The sequence below is a fragment of the Oncorhynchus tshawytscha genome, linkage group LG09 (assembly GCF_018296145.1).
Source record: "Oncorhynchus tshawytscha isolate Ot180627B linkage group LG09, Otsh_v2.0, whole genome shotgun sequence".
Lineage (NCBI taxonomy): Eukaryota > Metazoa > Chordata > Actinopteri > Salmoniformes > Salmonidae > Oncorhynchus > Oncorhynchus tshawytscha.
Genome location: NC_056437.1, coordinates 35,447,687 through 35,462,842, shown reverse-complemented (window position 1 = coordinate 35,462,842; position 15,156 = coordinate 35,447,687). Strand labels below are relative to the sequence as shown.

Below are 15,156 nucleotides of genomic sequence, written 5' to 3'. Positions count from 1 at the left end.
ATTGTAAATACCCTGTGGCAATGAATCCTATAGCTTCTCTATAGGAGTGTGTCCAGGACTGCTGATCTAGGATCAGGTCCCCCCCTGTCCATATCATTTTATTCAATATGATCTAAAAGGCAAGTGATCCTATATCAACACTCTTACTCTGAGAGTCTTTGTGAAAACAGGCCCTGGTATCCATTATACCTTCTTTATCATAACACTGTAGATGCCTATGTGTCCGTAGAAGTGTGTCCCCTGGAGAAGTAGCACAGGGTGACCCGGCTGAGAGACAGACACAGCACAAAGAACCCCAGGTACTCCACCCTCCCACAGCAGTACAGCACAGAGGAGGACAGGAAGATCGTCTGCAGAAAACTACATACAAAGTCAACTTGAACTCGAGTTTTATCACTCACTCCAAAAAATAACCTCTGACACTTACATTATGAAACACTAATTTCCTAGCCACACATGCATAGAGCTGGCAATAAACGTCCATGAACAACATGGCATGGCTTAGGATGGCTTTCACACATACAGTATGTAAAATCACACATCACACATGCACACACCCCTCCTGGGAATAAGCAACAGGCTTCTACTGCTGTAAAAAGTTGACCCGCTAGACTCAGGGATTACTGTCTGGTATGCTCCAGAGTAAAAGGTGGCTGGATATCAGAGAGTGAGAGAAATTGAGCTGAAGTGAAAATTGTTTCTATGGACAGCACTTTGGCAACACTGATTTGATCTCCTGCATGATGTTCGCCTGGATCCAAACTGAGTTGCTCAGTTTCAGCTAGAATAATGTATCTTATTGTGATCATGCAGAAAGACCTCACCGGTCCCTTCTTCCTCTTGTAGGCGGTTAAGAAAAACATCTGAGCAGCGAACTTGCCCCACTCCTCCAGTTCAGAGGCTCAACTTTTAGCATTGCATGGTGATTCTAAAAAAAATGGATACTACTACCCACTGGGCACACATTGGTTGAATCAATGTTGTTTCCGCGTCATTTCAATTAAATTAAGTTGAACCAATATGGAATAGACGTTGAATTGACATCTGTGCCCAGTGGGTAGAATCACACTTTGATGCAAGTAGGTCTTACTTTTGATCTCTCTTTCTCTTGAAATGCATTTTCTTACAGTACACGTACCCCCGAGACACACCCACAGAGAGGTTGGAGCACAGGGTCAACCACAGCGCAGCACCCCTGGAGCAGATAAGGGTTGGGGTTGAGTGCCTTTCTCAAGGGCACAACGACAGGAGATGGCATTTAGAGCCCCATTTAAACCTGGTGCTAACATGTCCTTAATCATGTACACATTCTGATTGTACCCACTTTTCTAGACAGGTTTAGACGATTAAAAGATGCATTGTGATCTGATCTTCCTGACCACCTCCGAATGTAGTCAGGCACATTGTGTGTAGACGGAGCTGAACAGTGAAACCATTTAAATAATCATTATCCAGCCCTCGTAAATCATTGACAGGAGGCACCATTTTCTCAGGCCATCAATATGTGTCTTTAAATAAATACATATTATTTTGAAAGAATATTTCTGAAATAATTTGCATACAGGGAGGGATCAGGAAATCTGGTCAAAATGCAGACACAATGTAGATACATGTGAACAAGATCAGGACAACGGATGCATTGTAGCACCAAATGGGGCTAATGATTTGATCCGTATTATAGTAACGCTGTAGACAATCTCCAGGGCAGAATTCTTCTCCTAGGAGTCACAGTGAGGCCAAATCGTCCAGGGAGGAAGGGACAGGTCTGTACACACACTCAGTGAATTTACGGGACAGGTGTCTGGTCTCCCTCTCATGAAACTCATGATGCATCATGTTCTCAAACAGCTAGAGGAAGAATACAACAATTGGCCAACACGTAATGGAAGGATGTAGCACATTATCATAAACACATATGGCGGAACAATGTATTTTCTTCTGATGTCTAACATGAACAAAATATTACATTAAAGATCAGATGGCTTAATTTGTAAACAACAAACTGTTGATCTGTTCTCCAGTAGGTCTACATAGAGTAGTGGGCCGAACAACCATACAACATTACTCCATATCAGACATGTTCCTTACCCTGATTTTGCCAAACTTGGCAGACAGTTATATAGGCGTCAGGCCCTGGTTGTTGTCCAAGTCCTCCAGCCTCCACCTGGGGAGCAGGCGAGCAGCAGTGGTGAGGTGATGTAGTCGTACATGGAGGTGATGAAGTCCATGTTCTCTGGTGTGTTATCAGTTGACACCACCACCAGGGCATGCAGCACCATGTTACCCAGGGAGTCCCTCTCTCTCACATCCACCCAATGGTAGGAGTTCTCCAGCAGGAAGTCATCTACCTCAGACTGGTTGGTGCAAACAGTCGGCTCACCTGGAAACACATTTCCCTCACTTTAATGTATTTTCCATCACTCTACCCACCACAACAGTGACAATTGTATTTTCTGGATATGCAAACACACTTTCTGTAAGGTTTCACAAAACACTTTCATACAATTCCCTAAATCATAAACAAGGGAATTATTATTCTCTCAGAGGAATGACTAGAGGTCTGACAAGCAGGAAAGTCTGTTGCAAACCTACCAGAGGAGGGCACTGTTCAAGGCTCAGTGATACTGACACACTCACCAAACTACAGTAGAAGCTGAGTAGATCATGAGGCTGGAAGAATTTCCCACAGGCTTCGGCATAGACTTCTGCTCCTTCCTTGATCAATAGCTGAACAGAATAGGCGCTCCTTCTCTCAATGGCAATATGAAGGGCTGTTTGCCCTGAATGATACAGAGAAAGAAAGGATAGACAGTCAGAAAATGCATGGCCTTACACATAAACTAACATGACTGTATTTTTATATTACATTGGTTGAGGGCTGTGTACATAAAACTGAGTTGTCAGAAGCATGGTGTAGAATAGATGAACAACATCAAGTAATGATAATTCTGGTTATATGAAAGTTCACCTTTGTAATAGCTGTCGGTGTATGCTACATTTATAAATTATTTGATGTCCCCCATCTTCTCTGAGATGTCAAGGAGAAATGTAATTGCGTTATTTCGGCTGTCTCTCAGATTCAGTAGAGCCTTCAGCAGGGTGTTTTTACCATACGATTGATCTAGGAGAGCCGGAGGTGAAAGAATGGAGTATAAAAGAATACACAGACTAAAAATATTATCCATTTACGTTCATTTTTTTTGTCATTTAGCAGGCGCTGTTATCCAGAGCGATTTACAGGAGCAATTAAGGTTAAGTGCCTTGCTCAGGGGCACTCCGGCAGATTGTTCACCTAGTCTGTCCAGGGATTCGAACCAGCGAACCTTCAGTTACTGGCCCAACACTCTTAACCACTAGGCTACCTGCGTTACATTACAGGGCCCTTATAACTGTGTAATCACAGTGTAACAAATATTGTAATAACTCATTCTTACATTGTACTTACAATGTACTTGGGTTAGGGATAGGGTTAAGGCTAAGGTTACAGCTATAAGTACAATTTATAACCAGTCTAGGGTTAGGGTTGAGGTTAGAGTTGAACTGGGATGTGGACATGAAGATAGGGTTAGGGTAATGGCTAGGGTTAAGGCTATAGTGTACCTGGGGTGTGGACATGAAGCGGTAAAGTACTAATGTACAATGGTATCCTAAAAGGCAAACATTATACAATACTACAGAATATAATACACAGTCTGCCTAACACTCAGTGTTGGAGAGCTTCTTCATGGACTGATGCAGGTACTGAACCAGACCCTCAAGCTTCATGACATTCCCAGTGGACACAGCCTCAAACAGCGCCCCCTCCTCATTGTTCTCCTCCAAACCTTTTATTTTCCTACAAAGAAACATGTTAGACTTTAGTATTGGGAAAGCATTTATTTTTCAATTAGAAAACAAAATACACATGGTCTTGTCCAAAAGAGCTTTAAAACAAAAGGCCTTATTCTAATGATATCGTAAATGAGCTTCTGATTAATAAATCCTTCCCCCTGAGGAAGACAGGTGTGTCCTCTCAAACAGTGTTAAAACTGTTATTATTGTTACTACAATATGGCTATAAACACCAATTGTCCCCATTCAGCACAGTATGTGTTATTATGTTCAGTGAACGGCAAGTCTCACTTGTCAAAGTTGAGATTGAATCTTATCTTTGGTATGGCCTTCTCCAGTTCCTCCTGTTAGTCTGAGTCCATGGTGGTCAGGCTTCTTCACCTGTCTGCTCTGTGCCCTCTCATCATTCTTCCTGTCGACTGTCTCCAGAGAGAAGGTAGGGTACTCTAGGTCCATTGCCTTGCTCATAATGACTCCTCACACCGATGGTCTGGAAGAGACGATACAATGATAACACTTCACATTCATGTAAATACAGTGTGTTCAGTATTGTCACGCCCTGGTCTTAGTATTTTGTGTTTTCTATATTTATTTGGTCAGGCCAGGGTGTGACATGGGTTTATTTTGTGTTGTGTTTATGTATGGGGATTTTTCGTAGGTTTTGGGATTGTGGCTTAGTGGGGTGTTCTAGCAAGGTCTATGGTTGCCTGAGGCGGTTCTCAATCAGAGGCAGGTGATTCTCGTTGTCTCTGATTGGGAACCATATTTAGGCAGCCATATTCTTTGAGTGTTTCGTGGGTGATTGTTCCTGTCTCTGTGTTAGTTTGCACCAGTTTAGGCTGTTTCAGTTTTCACGTTACGTTTATTGTTTTTGTATTGTTCGTGTTTCGTCTTCATTAAAGATGTATCGAACTAACCACGCTGCATTTTGGTCCGACTCTCCTTCGACGGAAGAAAACCGTAACAAGTATGTTATAAATCCCCTGAGAGGATTTACCAAATCTAATTGAATTACATTGTAATGCAGTAAGGGACTGCATTCATGGTTCTCTTCCTAAGTTTTGACCTGGTCAAATATTGTTTGGTCATACACATTTTAATAACTTGACATTGAATTTACATATGACCAAAAATGATTTCTTACATTTATCTAAAAGGTGCCGTAAAATGTTCATAGATCCTCTGAAACATGGTAGGAGAGTTGACCTCTGAATACACCAGCTTTAAGATATGTGATGTTTCACCCCCAGATGGCTAACAAAGCTGGTTATTTATTAGTACTTCCCCATTACAACTGTAATAGAAAACTTTAACCAGGCCTTAAACCCATTCTTTTACTCAAATGACAGAAAAAATATTCCCAGTTCAGTTTAAAATTAGGACAGCATTTACTGAGACACATGGTTAATAATCTCGTACATCTCCAAATTAAACTGATCAGAATTAATAATTACTATGGGGATTTAAATGATTTCTCCCTGTTACATCTGTCGTTAGATGAATGAGACCAAAGCGCAGTGTGGAAAGTGTTCATCTTCATGGTATCTACTGGTAGCCTACGCAGTAGTTTCTCTCAGTGATCTCATGCACAACATGTTGACTGAAGTGAATGTTTACAGTTTTAAAAACTCTCCTACATTTCAGTAAAAGCAATAGAAGAACTGAAAGCTTCTCACATAAACAAAACAAATGAAAGCCATCATCAACACATACTTATGGTCCAATCATTCAAACAAGGACATAAAACCATCTGGAATCTAACATACAGATAACTGTGTACTTATACACAGTATAAAGAGCATTTCACTGAGTGGTTTGTTGGATCACATTTTCTCTTATGTCTCTGTCCATCATATCATCTTTATATTAAATAAAGGTCTTAAATCCACAACCACAAGACAATTCAACCTCTACAAGCAGAGGGTGTATGAATCTTACTCACTACTCTTACTCACTACAACTGTGAGTAGTAGTGAGATTCATACACACACGCAGGGAGTATCAGAGAGTATAAGAGTACATTACCACCAGAGAGAGCTCTGCTCTGAGAGCTTAAAAGGCTACATGGCTGACCCTTGGGGTTATTGACCCGGCCTCTGTAGCACAGCTGTGACAGCAATGATAGTGACCAGGAGATGCACAAAGGATCTTAGCTAATTGTTATGAAAGTTGACAAATAACAGATTTATTGTAAAGGTATGTTGTCAACATTATATTCAAAAGTAAATGGACATCAGCTTAGCCATTGGCTCTTGTTTATGCATAAGCAACATATGTATACATACTGTATCCCTATTGATAAAAACATAGAATACCACATCCCCTTGGGTTGTGCCGTGGCGGAGATCTTTGTGGGCTATACTCGGCCTTGTCTCAGGATAGTAAGTTGGTGGTTGAAGATATCCCTTCAGTGGTGTGGGGGCTGTGCTTTGGCAAAGTGGGTGGGGTTATATCCTTCCTGTTTGGCACTGTCCGGCGGTGTCATCAGATGGGGCCACAGTGTCTCCTGACCCCTCCTGTCTCAGCCTCCAGTATTTATGCTGCAGTAGTTTATGTGTCGGGGTCAGTTTGTTTTATCTGAAGTACTTCTCCTGTCCTATCCAGTGTCCTGTGTGAATTTAAGTATGCGCTCTCTCTAATTCTCTCTTTCTTTCTCTCTCTCGGAGGACCTGAGCCCTAGGACCATGCCTCAGGACTACCTGACATGATGACTCCTTGCTGTCCCCAGTCCACCTGGCCGTGCTGCTGCTCCAGTTTCAACTGTTCTGTTCTTATTATTTGACCATGCTGGTCATTTATGAATATTTGAACATCTTGGCCATGTTCTGTTATAATCTCCACCCGGCACAGCCAGAAGAGGACTGGCCACCCCACATAGCCTGGTTCCTCTCTAGGTTTCTTCCTAGGTGTTGGCCTTTCTAGGGAGTTTTTCCTAGCCACCGTGCTTCTACACCTGCATTGCTTGCTGTTTGGGGTTTTAGGCTGGGTTTCTGTACAGCACTTTGAGATATCAGCTGATGTACGAAGGGATATATAAATACATTTGATTTGATTTGATAGTTGATAAGGTGTTGGACCAACATTGTTAGTAAATCCTCAAAGTTGGATGGCAAGGAAAAATGAGCTAATTCAGCATTTCACAATCTCTGCTTCAAAAGTTAATTTCAGTGTCCTGATTTGCCCCTTGTTGTACAACATTATGTTGCAAATACTTAGCCAAAATATCATCCCCTTCTCATTACTTCACACATTTAGTAGCCTACAACATTTTGCACAACTGACCAGAGGTTTTCTAATGTCCCTATAAGACCTAATGGTACTGTCTAGTTAGTTAGAGGCACAGGCATCTATCTTCTTGAATACTTTGTATACGTCAAAACAATGTAATAACACAAAAGTAGATGATTAATCTACACTGAACCAAAAAATATAAACGCAACATGAAAGTAAAAGTGTTTCATGAACTGAAATAAAAGATCCCAGAAAAGTTCCATATGCACAAAAAGCTTATTTCTCTGTTTTACATCCCAGTTAGTGAGCATTTCTTCTTTGAAAAAATAATCCATCCACCTGTTAGGTGTTGCATATCAAGAAGCTGATTAAACAGTATGATCATTGCACAGATGCACCTTGTGCTGGGGACAATAAAAGGCCACTCTAAAATGTGCCACAAGTTTTGAGGGAGCGTGCAATTGACATACTGACTGCAGGAATGTCCACCAGAACTGTTGCCAGAGAATGTAATGTTCATTTCTCTACCATAAGCCGGCTCCTACGTCGTTTTAAAGAATTTGGCAGTACGTCCAACTGGTCTCACAACCGCAGACCACATGTAACCCCACCAACCCAGGACCTCCACATCCGGCTTCTTCACCTGCGCGATCGTCTGAGACCAAAATTTCTGCACAATCTGTCAGAAACTGTCTAAGGGAAGCTCGTCTGTATGCTCGTTCTCCTCACCAGGGTCTTGACCTGACTGCAGTTCAGCATAGACTTCAGTGGGAAAACGCTCACCTTCAATGGCCACTGACACGCTGGAGAAGCGTGCCCTTCACGGATGAATCCTCGTTTCAACTGTACTGGACAGATGGCAGACAGCATGTATGGCGTCGTGTGGATGAGAGGTTTTCTGATGAGAACCTCATGATGGTGGTGGGGTTAGGGTATGGGCAGGCATAAGCTACGGACAACGAACACAATTTCATTTTATTGATGGCAATTATAATGCACAAAGACACCATGATGAGATACTGAGATTCATTGTCATGCCATTCATCCACCGCCATCATATCATGTTTCAGCAAGATAATGCACAGTCCCGTGTCGCAAGGATCTGTACACAATTCCTGTAAGCGGAAAATGTCCCAGTTCTTCCATGGCCTGCATACTGTACGCACCAGACATGTCAACCATTGAGGATGCGCTGGATCAACGTGTACAACAGCGTGTTCCAGTTCCCGCCAATATCCACCAACATGTTGGTAAATGTTGGTCACACCAGATACAGACTGGTTTTCTGATCCACGGCCCTACCTTTTTTTAAAGGTATCTGTGACCAACAGCTGCATATCTGTATTCCCAGTCATGTGAAATCCACAGATTTCCATTGACTAATTTTCTTATATGAACTGTACCTCGGTAAAAAAAAAATGAAATTGCATGTTGCATTTATATTTTTGTTCAGTGTAATTATACAGTGGCGGCAGTGTAGCCTAGTGGTTAGGGCATTGGACTAGTAACCGAAAGGTTGCAAGATCGAATCCTGGAGTTGACAAGGTACAAAATCTGTCGTTCTGCCCCTCAACAAGGCAGTTAACCCACTGTTCCTAGCCCGTCATTGAAAATAAGAGTTTGTTCTTAACTGACTTGCCTAGTTAAATAAAGGTAAAAAAAATACATATTATCAGATGATTCTTTACTTACTTATTGTTTTGAATGTCTCATCACAGGGGGTTTACTTCATCTTTCATATGACATATAACATTCAGTTCTTCTTTCTTTCAGAACCACTTTGCAGAGCTTCCCGAGAGTCTGCCTTTTCTCAGATCTACCAACATGCTTTGTTGTTGGTGAGTCTGTTCCTGTGACTAATATTGTGGTCAGAAAACCTCTGCTGATAAGAATAGACTGATATATAGTTAGAGACATCAACAAGATTTAGGATTTATTTACATGCCATTATAACATAACAATTGAATCATTAAGTAAAAACAGTTGTAATCATTATCAATACTAAAATCTTACCTAAGTAATTATTACTAATAACACTGATATGTAAGCTAGCAGTAGCAGAACAATGTTTTAGTTGAAATTTCAAGTGCACTAATGCAAACATTAATAAAGTACTTTTTTTTTACTGTAGTTAACTATACATTACCAATTACCACTTACTATAGGCCTAATTGAACTTTTAGTTCATACTATAAATGTGAGACATCATCTTGATTGGAGATTGCACTATGAATTTCCAATAGTATTCATTAATAAACATGTCTGAGGATATCACTGGAATGTAAAATAAGCATGATGTTTATTGTAATAGTCTCTGTTAGCCATTCAGAAAAAATACAATTCAAGTATTCATATATGCAAGTAAACAAATAGTCCCTCTGTGTGAATCATAACTCACATTCTGTCATGAAAGACTATCGCCACACCCACAGCTGAGTCCACATCCTGTCCATATTCCACAGGCAGAGGAAACGCCCTTTCTGCTTCCTGTCTGAGTACTGCGTTACGGGATAAGGCACTCCCACTGCCCTTGATCCTTTGCACTCCGGCCTCCAGCAGGAAGACCGGGTGCATCATGGAGGTGATATTGTCCAGAACACCACGGCACACCGCTCTGGTCATGTGGCCCAGGGAGAGGTTGGAAGGGTGTATGTTGGACACCTGACCCAGGCTGAGCGGGTCATGTCTTTCCCCCAGGATGGTAGGACTAACCCTCAGGTCACTACTGTCCACTCCAAGGGCACATCTGATCAGCTTCTCATACAAGCTGGAGTCGCTCACTTCCACCTCTATTAGGTAAAAAGATGAAATAGGTGTAATGACTAAGTAGCTCTCATGGACTTAACATGCCTTCTGCAAGTGACACAAACGTACAGGGTTTGTGACTAAGTCAATGACAGTAGGTTAAAGTTGATGGATTAATTTACCTAGCTCGTTCATCCAGCCACTCAGCATGCCTACAAGAGTGGCCATCACGTTCCCTCCGTTGAGTGATGCTGCCACCGCCAAGTAGGAGCCATCAAAGTAAGGGAAGTAGGAGATGGAAGAGGTGGGATCAGGGATATTTGGCGGAGTGAAGTCAAGTGGCATGGCATAGGTCAGCTGGGCTGAGGTGCTTATATTGAGAACTGCAAAGAGGCACAGAAACAGTTACCTTATTATAATCAATGATAAAGTTTAATTTCAAAAGCAATAGCTTAATCAATCCCTAGTTCCTATCATTAGCATTTAGGCACTCCAGTAGATCTGAAAGATGAATAGGTGTAAGCACCGAATTCTGAATTTCCCACCTAGCCTATTGGAAAGTTTAAAATCGAGCTGTTACAATATATAGTTTACACCTATTCGATCCTCATTCAGCAATAATATTGACATTCAAAGGTCAAACTGCCCCTCTTCACCAAACTTCACCTGCTTCCGTCCTGTCAGTCATGCTGGAGTAGACAGAACACTGGAAGTCCCCCAGGGCTGCCCCTACAGGTGTGCTGGCAGGGACGCCATGCCACTCACAGCACGTCTGACCAGCCATGCAGCCAGACGGCACACACTCAGGTAGCAGGTGCACAGGAAAGCCAGCATCCTTCAGACTAGAGCATGCACACACAAACACACACACACACACACACACACACACACACACAAGATACAGGTAACTGCCAAAATAACGGAAACACTTGAGTTGTGGTTATTGAGTTGATTAAAGTCCCTATGCAGATGTTTTTATCTCAATATCAAATAATTTCTAGGTAACAATAAATAATGTCCTGTGATTGTTTTCGATCAAAATGGTCAAACAGAAAGCAAGAGCAATTTTCTCAAGCAAGAATTTTGCTAGGACTGTCTGGGAGTGGTCTGAGTGGGGAGGGGAAACTGAAAACTAGCTGCTATTGGCAGAGAGGTTTAGAAAAGTCTTTCTTTTTGTTCTATTGACTAATTTATCGCATGGTGATATCACCAGGCAGGCCAAAACTCCATCCCACCACAGGCTGTCTTTTAAAACAGCTTACACTAAAAGGGCATTATCATAATTTTCACAATTTCACAGTATTCTTCCAACACCATAGTGTGGAAGTATATACAAAACACAGAAAAATCTAGATTTTGATTGCACTGGGCCTTTAAGCAATTAACATCCCATCATGGAGCAGCGGTCTAAGGCCCTGTATCTCAGTGTTCGAGACGTCGCTACAGACCCTGGTTCGATTCCAGGCTGTATCACAACCGGACGTGGTTGGGAGTCCCATAGGGCGGCCATCCACAGGGCATGAGTGGTCACTGAATGGTTTGATGAACATGAAAACGATGTAAACCCAATTGAACACTTATGGGAGATTCTGGAGCGGCACCTAAGACAAGGATTTCCACCACCATCTACAAAACAGCAAATGATGGATTTGTCGTAGAAGAATGGTGTCCTCTCCAATAGAGTTCCATGCCAAGGTGCATTGAAGCTGTTCTGGGTCGTGGTGGCCCAATGCCCTATTAAGACACTTTATGCTTGTGTTTCCTCTATTTTGGCAGTTACCTGTACATGTTAGCTAACACACAACACAACACAACACATGCATTCATATTATGTTCAGTATGTAGTATGTTAGTAATAACATATTTTGTACTAAAAAGCAAACAATTGGTGCTAGAAGAGGAAGAAGGCCAGGATATTGTGTTCACATGTCTATGTTCCACTGGTTAGTGGCAGTGTTGAAGTAGCCCCAGCTGGCTGCATTCTGGCCAGTCATGACACAGCTCTCCAAGCCACACAGCATGGACACCACATAGTCATGGATGGTTCCTGCCACCATGAAGTCAGACAGGAACCCCGGCCTGCATTCAAACACAGTGAAAAGAATAATGACAAGCTTTCTGAATCTATTAGTCTATAGAGTAAACTCCTGATAAGTGCACATAGGATAAGTGTAAACTGGGTGTAATAGACATACACTTATCCTACATGTGTACTTATCAGGAGTCGACTGGCTGTATATGAAGTAAACCTATTCCTCAAAATCAGCCAAGTCATGTAGGCATAATATTATAGGCCTATGTACCTGTATTTCATGTACCAGAAGATAGTGGCACAACCAAAGCCTGTGGCTATGCTGAGATGTGAGTCTGGGTTTGGAAGAGTAGACAGGAAATCACTGTTGCAGCGCCCATCCTGCCAGGTGATTAGATGACTGGTGTCTCTAGGGCTGAAGAGGTGGCGGCTGTCTCCACCTGACCAATTACAGCCTGAGGGTAGACAGTGATGGTACAGGACTTATTTGAAAAAAGTGTTGGGATTTCTACATAAAAATGTATACCACATAATAGTGGGTGACACACTTTATGATTTTACCTGTTTGTGCTTTCCAGAATACAACCCCATGCATTTGTCCAGACACCCCAATTCTACTGACATTCTGGAGCTTGTCTATGGGCAGAGAGGCAATGCACTCATTCAGAGTCGTTATGATTTGTACAGAGTCCTGCTCTTTGGCCTGCAAAGGAAAACCAATAATATAATATATAGTTAAGAAGAGGTCTATAAATCAACAAGATTACGACCAATTTGAGATAAAATGCACACCAGCTTGAAAGGCTTAAAAGGCTGTACATTTGAAAGAGTGAAAGCTCATTATGTGCGGTGATTCAGAGAGAGGTGCCTGTCACCTGTCACATACATGCGTTTCGTCGCTGACGATATATGCCTTGGTTGGCAAAGAGAAGCTATCCGTTACTGTTTTTGAGTTAATATCAAGTAACACGACCTTGATTGAAGTAGTTCCTACGTCTATGCCGAGTACATATTTCGCCATGGTTGCTCCCCGGATAGCATTAGGCTCCTTAGCCAATTAATAACTGTACGTTTTATCCAGAGCGCAGTGTTTATAAACAGTGCTCTACTATTTTGATCTCAGGCAGTCACCGTAGAGACCAAAGTTCATTACAAAGGTCATAGGTCACAACAAATACATCTTAAAAATATCACAAAATGTGAAGGTCATTTAATAAAATAAAATATTTTGGTGATTAAAAGTAGATAACTGAACACATTCATCCACTGACTTCATAAAAAGCGAGCAGTTGATACAAAAACAAATGTCCCAGAATGCATTTAACAAGAAAATGGCCGATTCAGAATGACGGGTCGCATCTGCTGTGCAAGCTAGGTTGAATTAGCTTTATTTCTGTAATTACATTCCAGCAGCGAAGCCGTTAGTAAATACATTCTGTAGGAATATTACGTGTCACAAACGATGTCCATTTGATGTGTTTGTGAAGTAAACGAAGCACTGTATATTATTTTTTCATTCGGTGAGTTACCAGCTAGCTACAGTCCAGATGTCAATTTAGCTAGCACTTTCGTTCATATCAAAATAGGCTAGATTGACAAATGATTCACAATTTGTTCAAGATCATGAAAGTATTAGGCAACATGTAATCAATAATGCATTTTTTTTTGCAGCAGCAGCTTTTATCGTTGACAATCAAACCAAGTGCAGACATGTCCTCAGTCATCGTAGCAAAACGAGAGGGACCACAGTTCATCAGCGAGGTCGCTGTGAGGGGCAACGCCGCCATGCTGGACTACTGTCGGACGTCTGTGTCGGCTCTGTCCGGGGCAACAGCGGGCATCCTTGGGCTCACAGGACTGTACGGATTTGTCTTCTATTTCCTCGCCTCGTTTCTACTCTCCCTTCTTCTAATCCTCAAGGCTAGTCGCAGGTGGAACAAGTGCTTCAAGTCTCGGAGGATGCTCTTCACAGGAGGGCTCGTTGGAGGTCTTTTTACCTACGTCCTGTTCTGGACCTTCCTCTACGGAATGGTGCATGTGTACTAATATAGTTGACCAGAATGATTTTTTGTTTTAACCCTAATGTCAGGGAAATGAATATTAACTGCCCACACACTAATTGTAGATATAGGTGATTGATGAAATATGTTAGATTAACTGTTTATATTTGATTTGATTTAGATTAACTGTTTATACAGCTATGTGAAGTACACTATATATACAAAAGAATGTGGACACCCCTTCAAATTAGTGTATTTGGCAATTTCAGCCACACCTGTTGCTGACAGGTATACAACTGAGCACACAGCCATGGAATCTCCATAGACAAACAGCAGTAGAATAGCCTTACTGAAGAGCTCTGTGACTTTAAATGTAGCTCTGTCATAGGATGCCTCCTTTCCAACAAGTCAGTTTGTCAAATTTCTGCCCTGCTAGAGCTGCCCCGGTCAACTGTAAGTGCTGTTTTTGTGATGTGGAAACGTCTAGGAGCAACAACCGCTCAGCTGTGAAGTGGTAGACCACACAAGCTCACAGAACGGGACCGTCGAGTGCTGTAACATGTAAAAATCGGCTGCCCTCAGTTGCAACACTCACTACAGAGTTCCAGACTGCCTCCGGAAGCAACATCGGCACGAACTGTTTGTCGGGAGCTTCATGAAATGGGTTTCCATGGCCGAGCAGCTGCACACAAGCATAGTGCCAACTATAAAGTTTGGTGGAGGAGTAATAATAGTCTGGGGGGATTTGGGCTAGGCCCCTTAGTTCCAGTGAAGGGAAATCTTAACGATTCTGTGCTTTGAACTTTGTGGCAACAGTTTGGGAAAGGCCCTTTCCTGTTTCAGCTTGACAATGCCCCCTGTGCACGGTCCAAACAGAAATGGTTTGTTGAGATTGGTGTGGATTGAATTTGACTGCCCTGCACAGAGCCCTGACCTCAACCAAATCAAACACCTTTGGGATGAATTGGAATGCCGACTGCGAGTCAGATCTAATCACCCGACATCGATGCCTGACCTTACTAATGCTCTTGTGGCTGAATGGAAGCAGGTCCCCACAGCAATGTTCCAACGTCTAGTGGAAAGCCTTCCCAGAAGAGTGGAGACTGTTATAGAAGCGAAGGGGGGGGGACCAACTCCATATTAATGCCCATGTTTTTGAAATGAGATGTTGGACAAGCAAGTGTCCACATAAGTTTGGTCATGTAGTGTATAAGTCAGCAACTCTATTTGTATACTAATAAAATATTTATCTCATGCACTGAACTGCTGCAGTATGTTATTGTTTCTCTGCTCTATTGCATCTATAGGATAACTGAA

The 15,156-nt window shown here is 42.1% G+C and overlaps 2 protein-coding genes and 1 pseudogene across 8 annotated transcripts; 1 reads left to right on the top strand and 2 right to left on the bottom strand.

The window, feature by feature from the left end:
- The window catches only part of LOC112259125, a 28,066-nt pseudogene extending 23,751 nt beyond the window's left edge, over nucleotides 1-4,315 (bottom strand).
- Nucleotides 4,316-8,982: 4,667 nt separating this feature from the next.
- On the bottom strand, nucleotides 8,983-12,985 carry shpk (sedoheptulokinase). Of its 4 annotated transcripts, none has more exons than XM_024431767.2 (7): nucleotides 12,726-12,985; nucleotides 12,401-12,542; nucleotides 12,111-12,321; nucleotides 11,734-11,886; nucleotides 10,474-10,649; nucleotides 9,990-10,190; nucleotides 8,983-9,851 (listed from the first exon to the last, which is right to left on the bottom strand). In XM_024431767.2, exons 1-7 carry the CDS (start codon nucleotides 12,858-12,860, stop codon nucleotides 9,457-9,459), a joined length of 1,413 nt encoding a protein of 470 aa, XP_024287535.1. In that variant the 5' UTR covers nucleotides 12,861-12,985; the 3' UTR covers nucleotides 8,983-9,456. The 4 variants fall into 4 exon arrangements, with proteins under 4 accessions (XP_024287535.1, XP_024287536.1, XP_024287537.1 ...); XM_024431768.2 differs by having other exon boundaries at nucleotides 12,111-12,294; nucleotides 12,726-12,983; XM_024431769.2 differs by having other exon boundaries at nucleotides 12,401-12,475; nucleotides 12,726-12,858.
- Nucleotides 12,986-13,158: 173 nt separating this feature from the next.
- Nucleotides 13,159-15,102, top strand: LOC112259358 (ER membrane protein complex subunit 6). 4 transcript variants are annotated; one of them, XM_024434069.2, is made up of 2 exons: nucleotides 13,159-13,214; nucleotides 13,511-15,102. In XM_024434069.2, the coding sequence occupies exon 2, from the start codon at nucleotides 13,550-13,552 to the stop codon at nucleotides 13,883-13,885; it is 336 nt and encodes a 111-aa protein (XP_024289837.1). In that variant the 5' UTR covers nucleotides 13,159-13,214; nucleotides 13,511-13,549; the 3' UTR covers nucleotides 13,886-15,102. The 4 variants fall into 4 exon arrangements, with proteins under 4 accessions (XP_024289837.1, XP_024289836.1, XP_024289835.1 ...); XM_024434068.2 differs by having other exon boundaries at nucleotides 13,164-13,359; nucleotides 13,514-15,102; XM_024434067.2 differs by having other exon boundaries at nucleotides 13,164-13,359.
- Nucleotides 15,103-15,156: the final 54 nt, after the last annotated feature.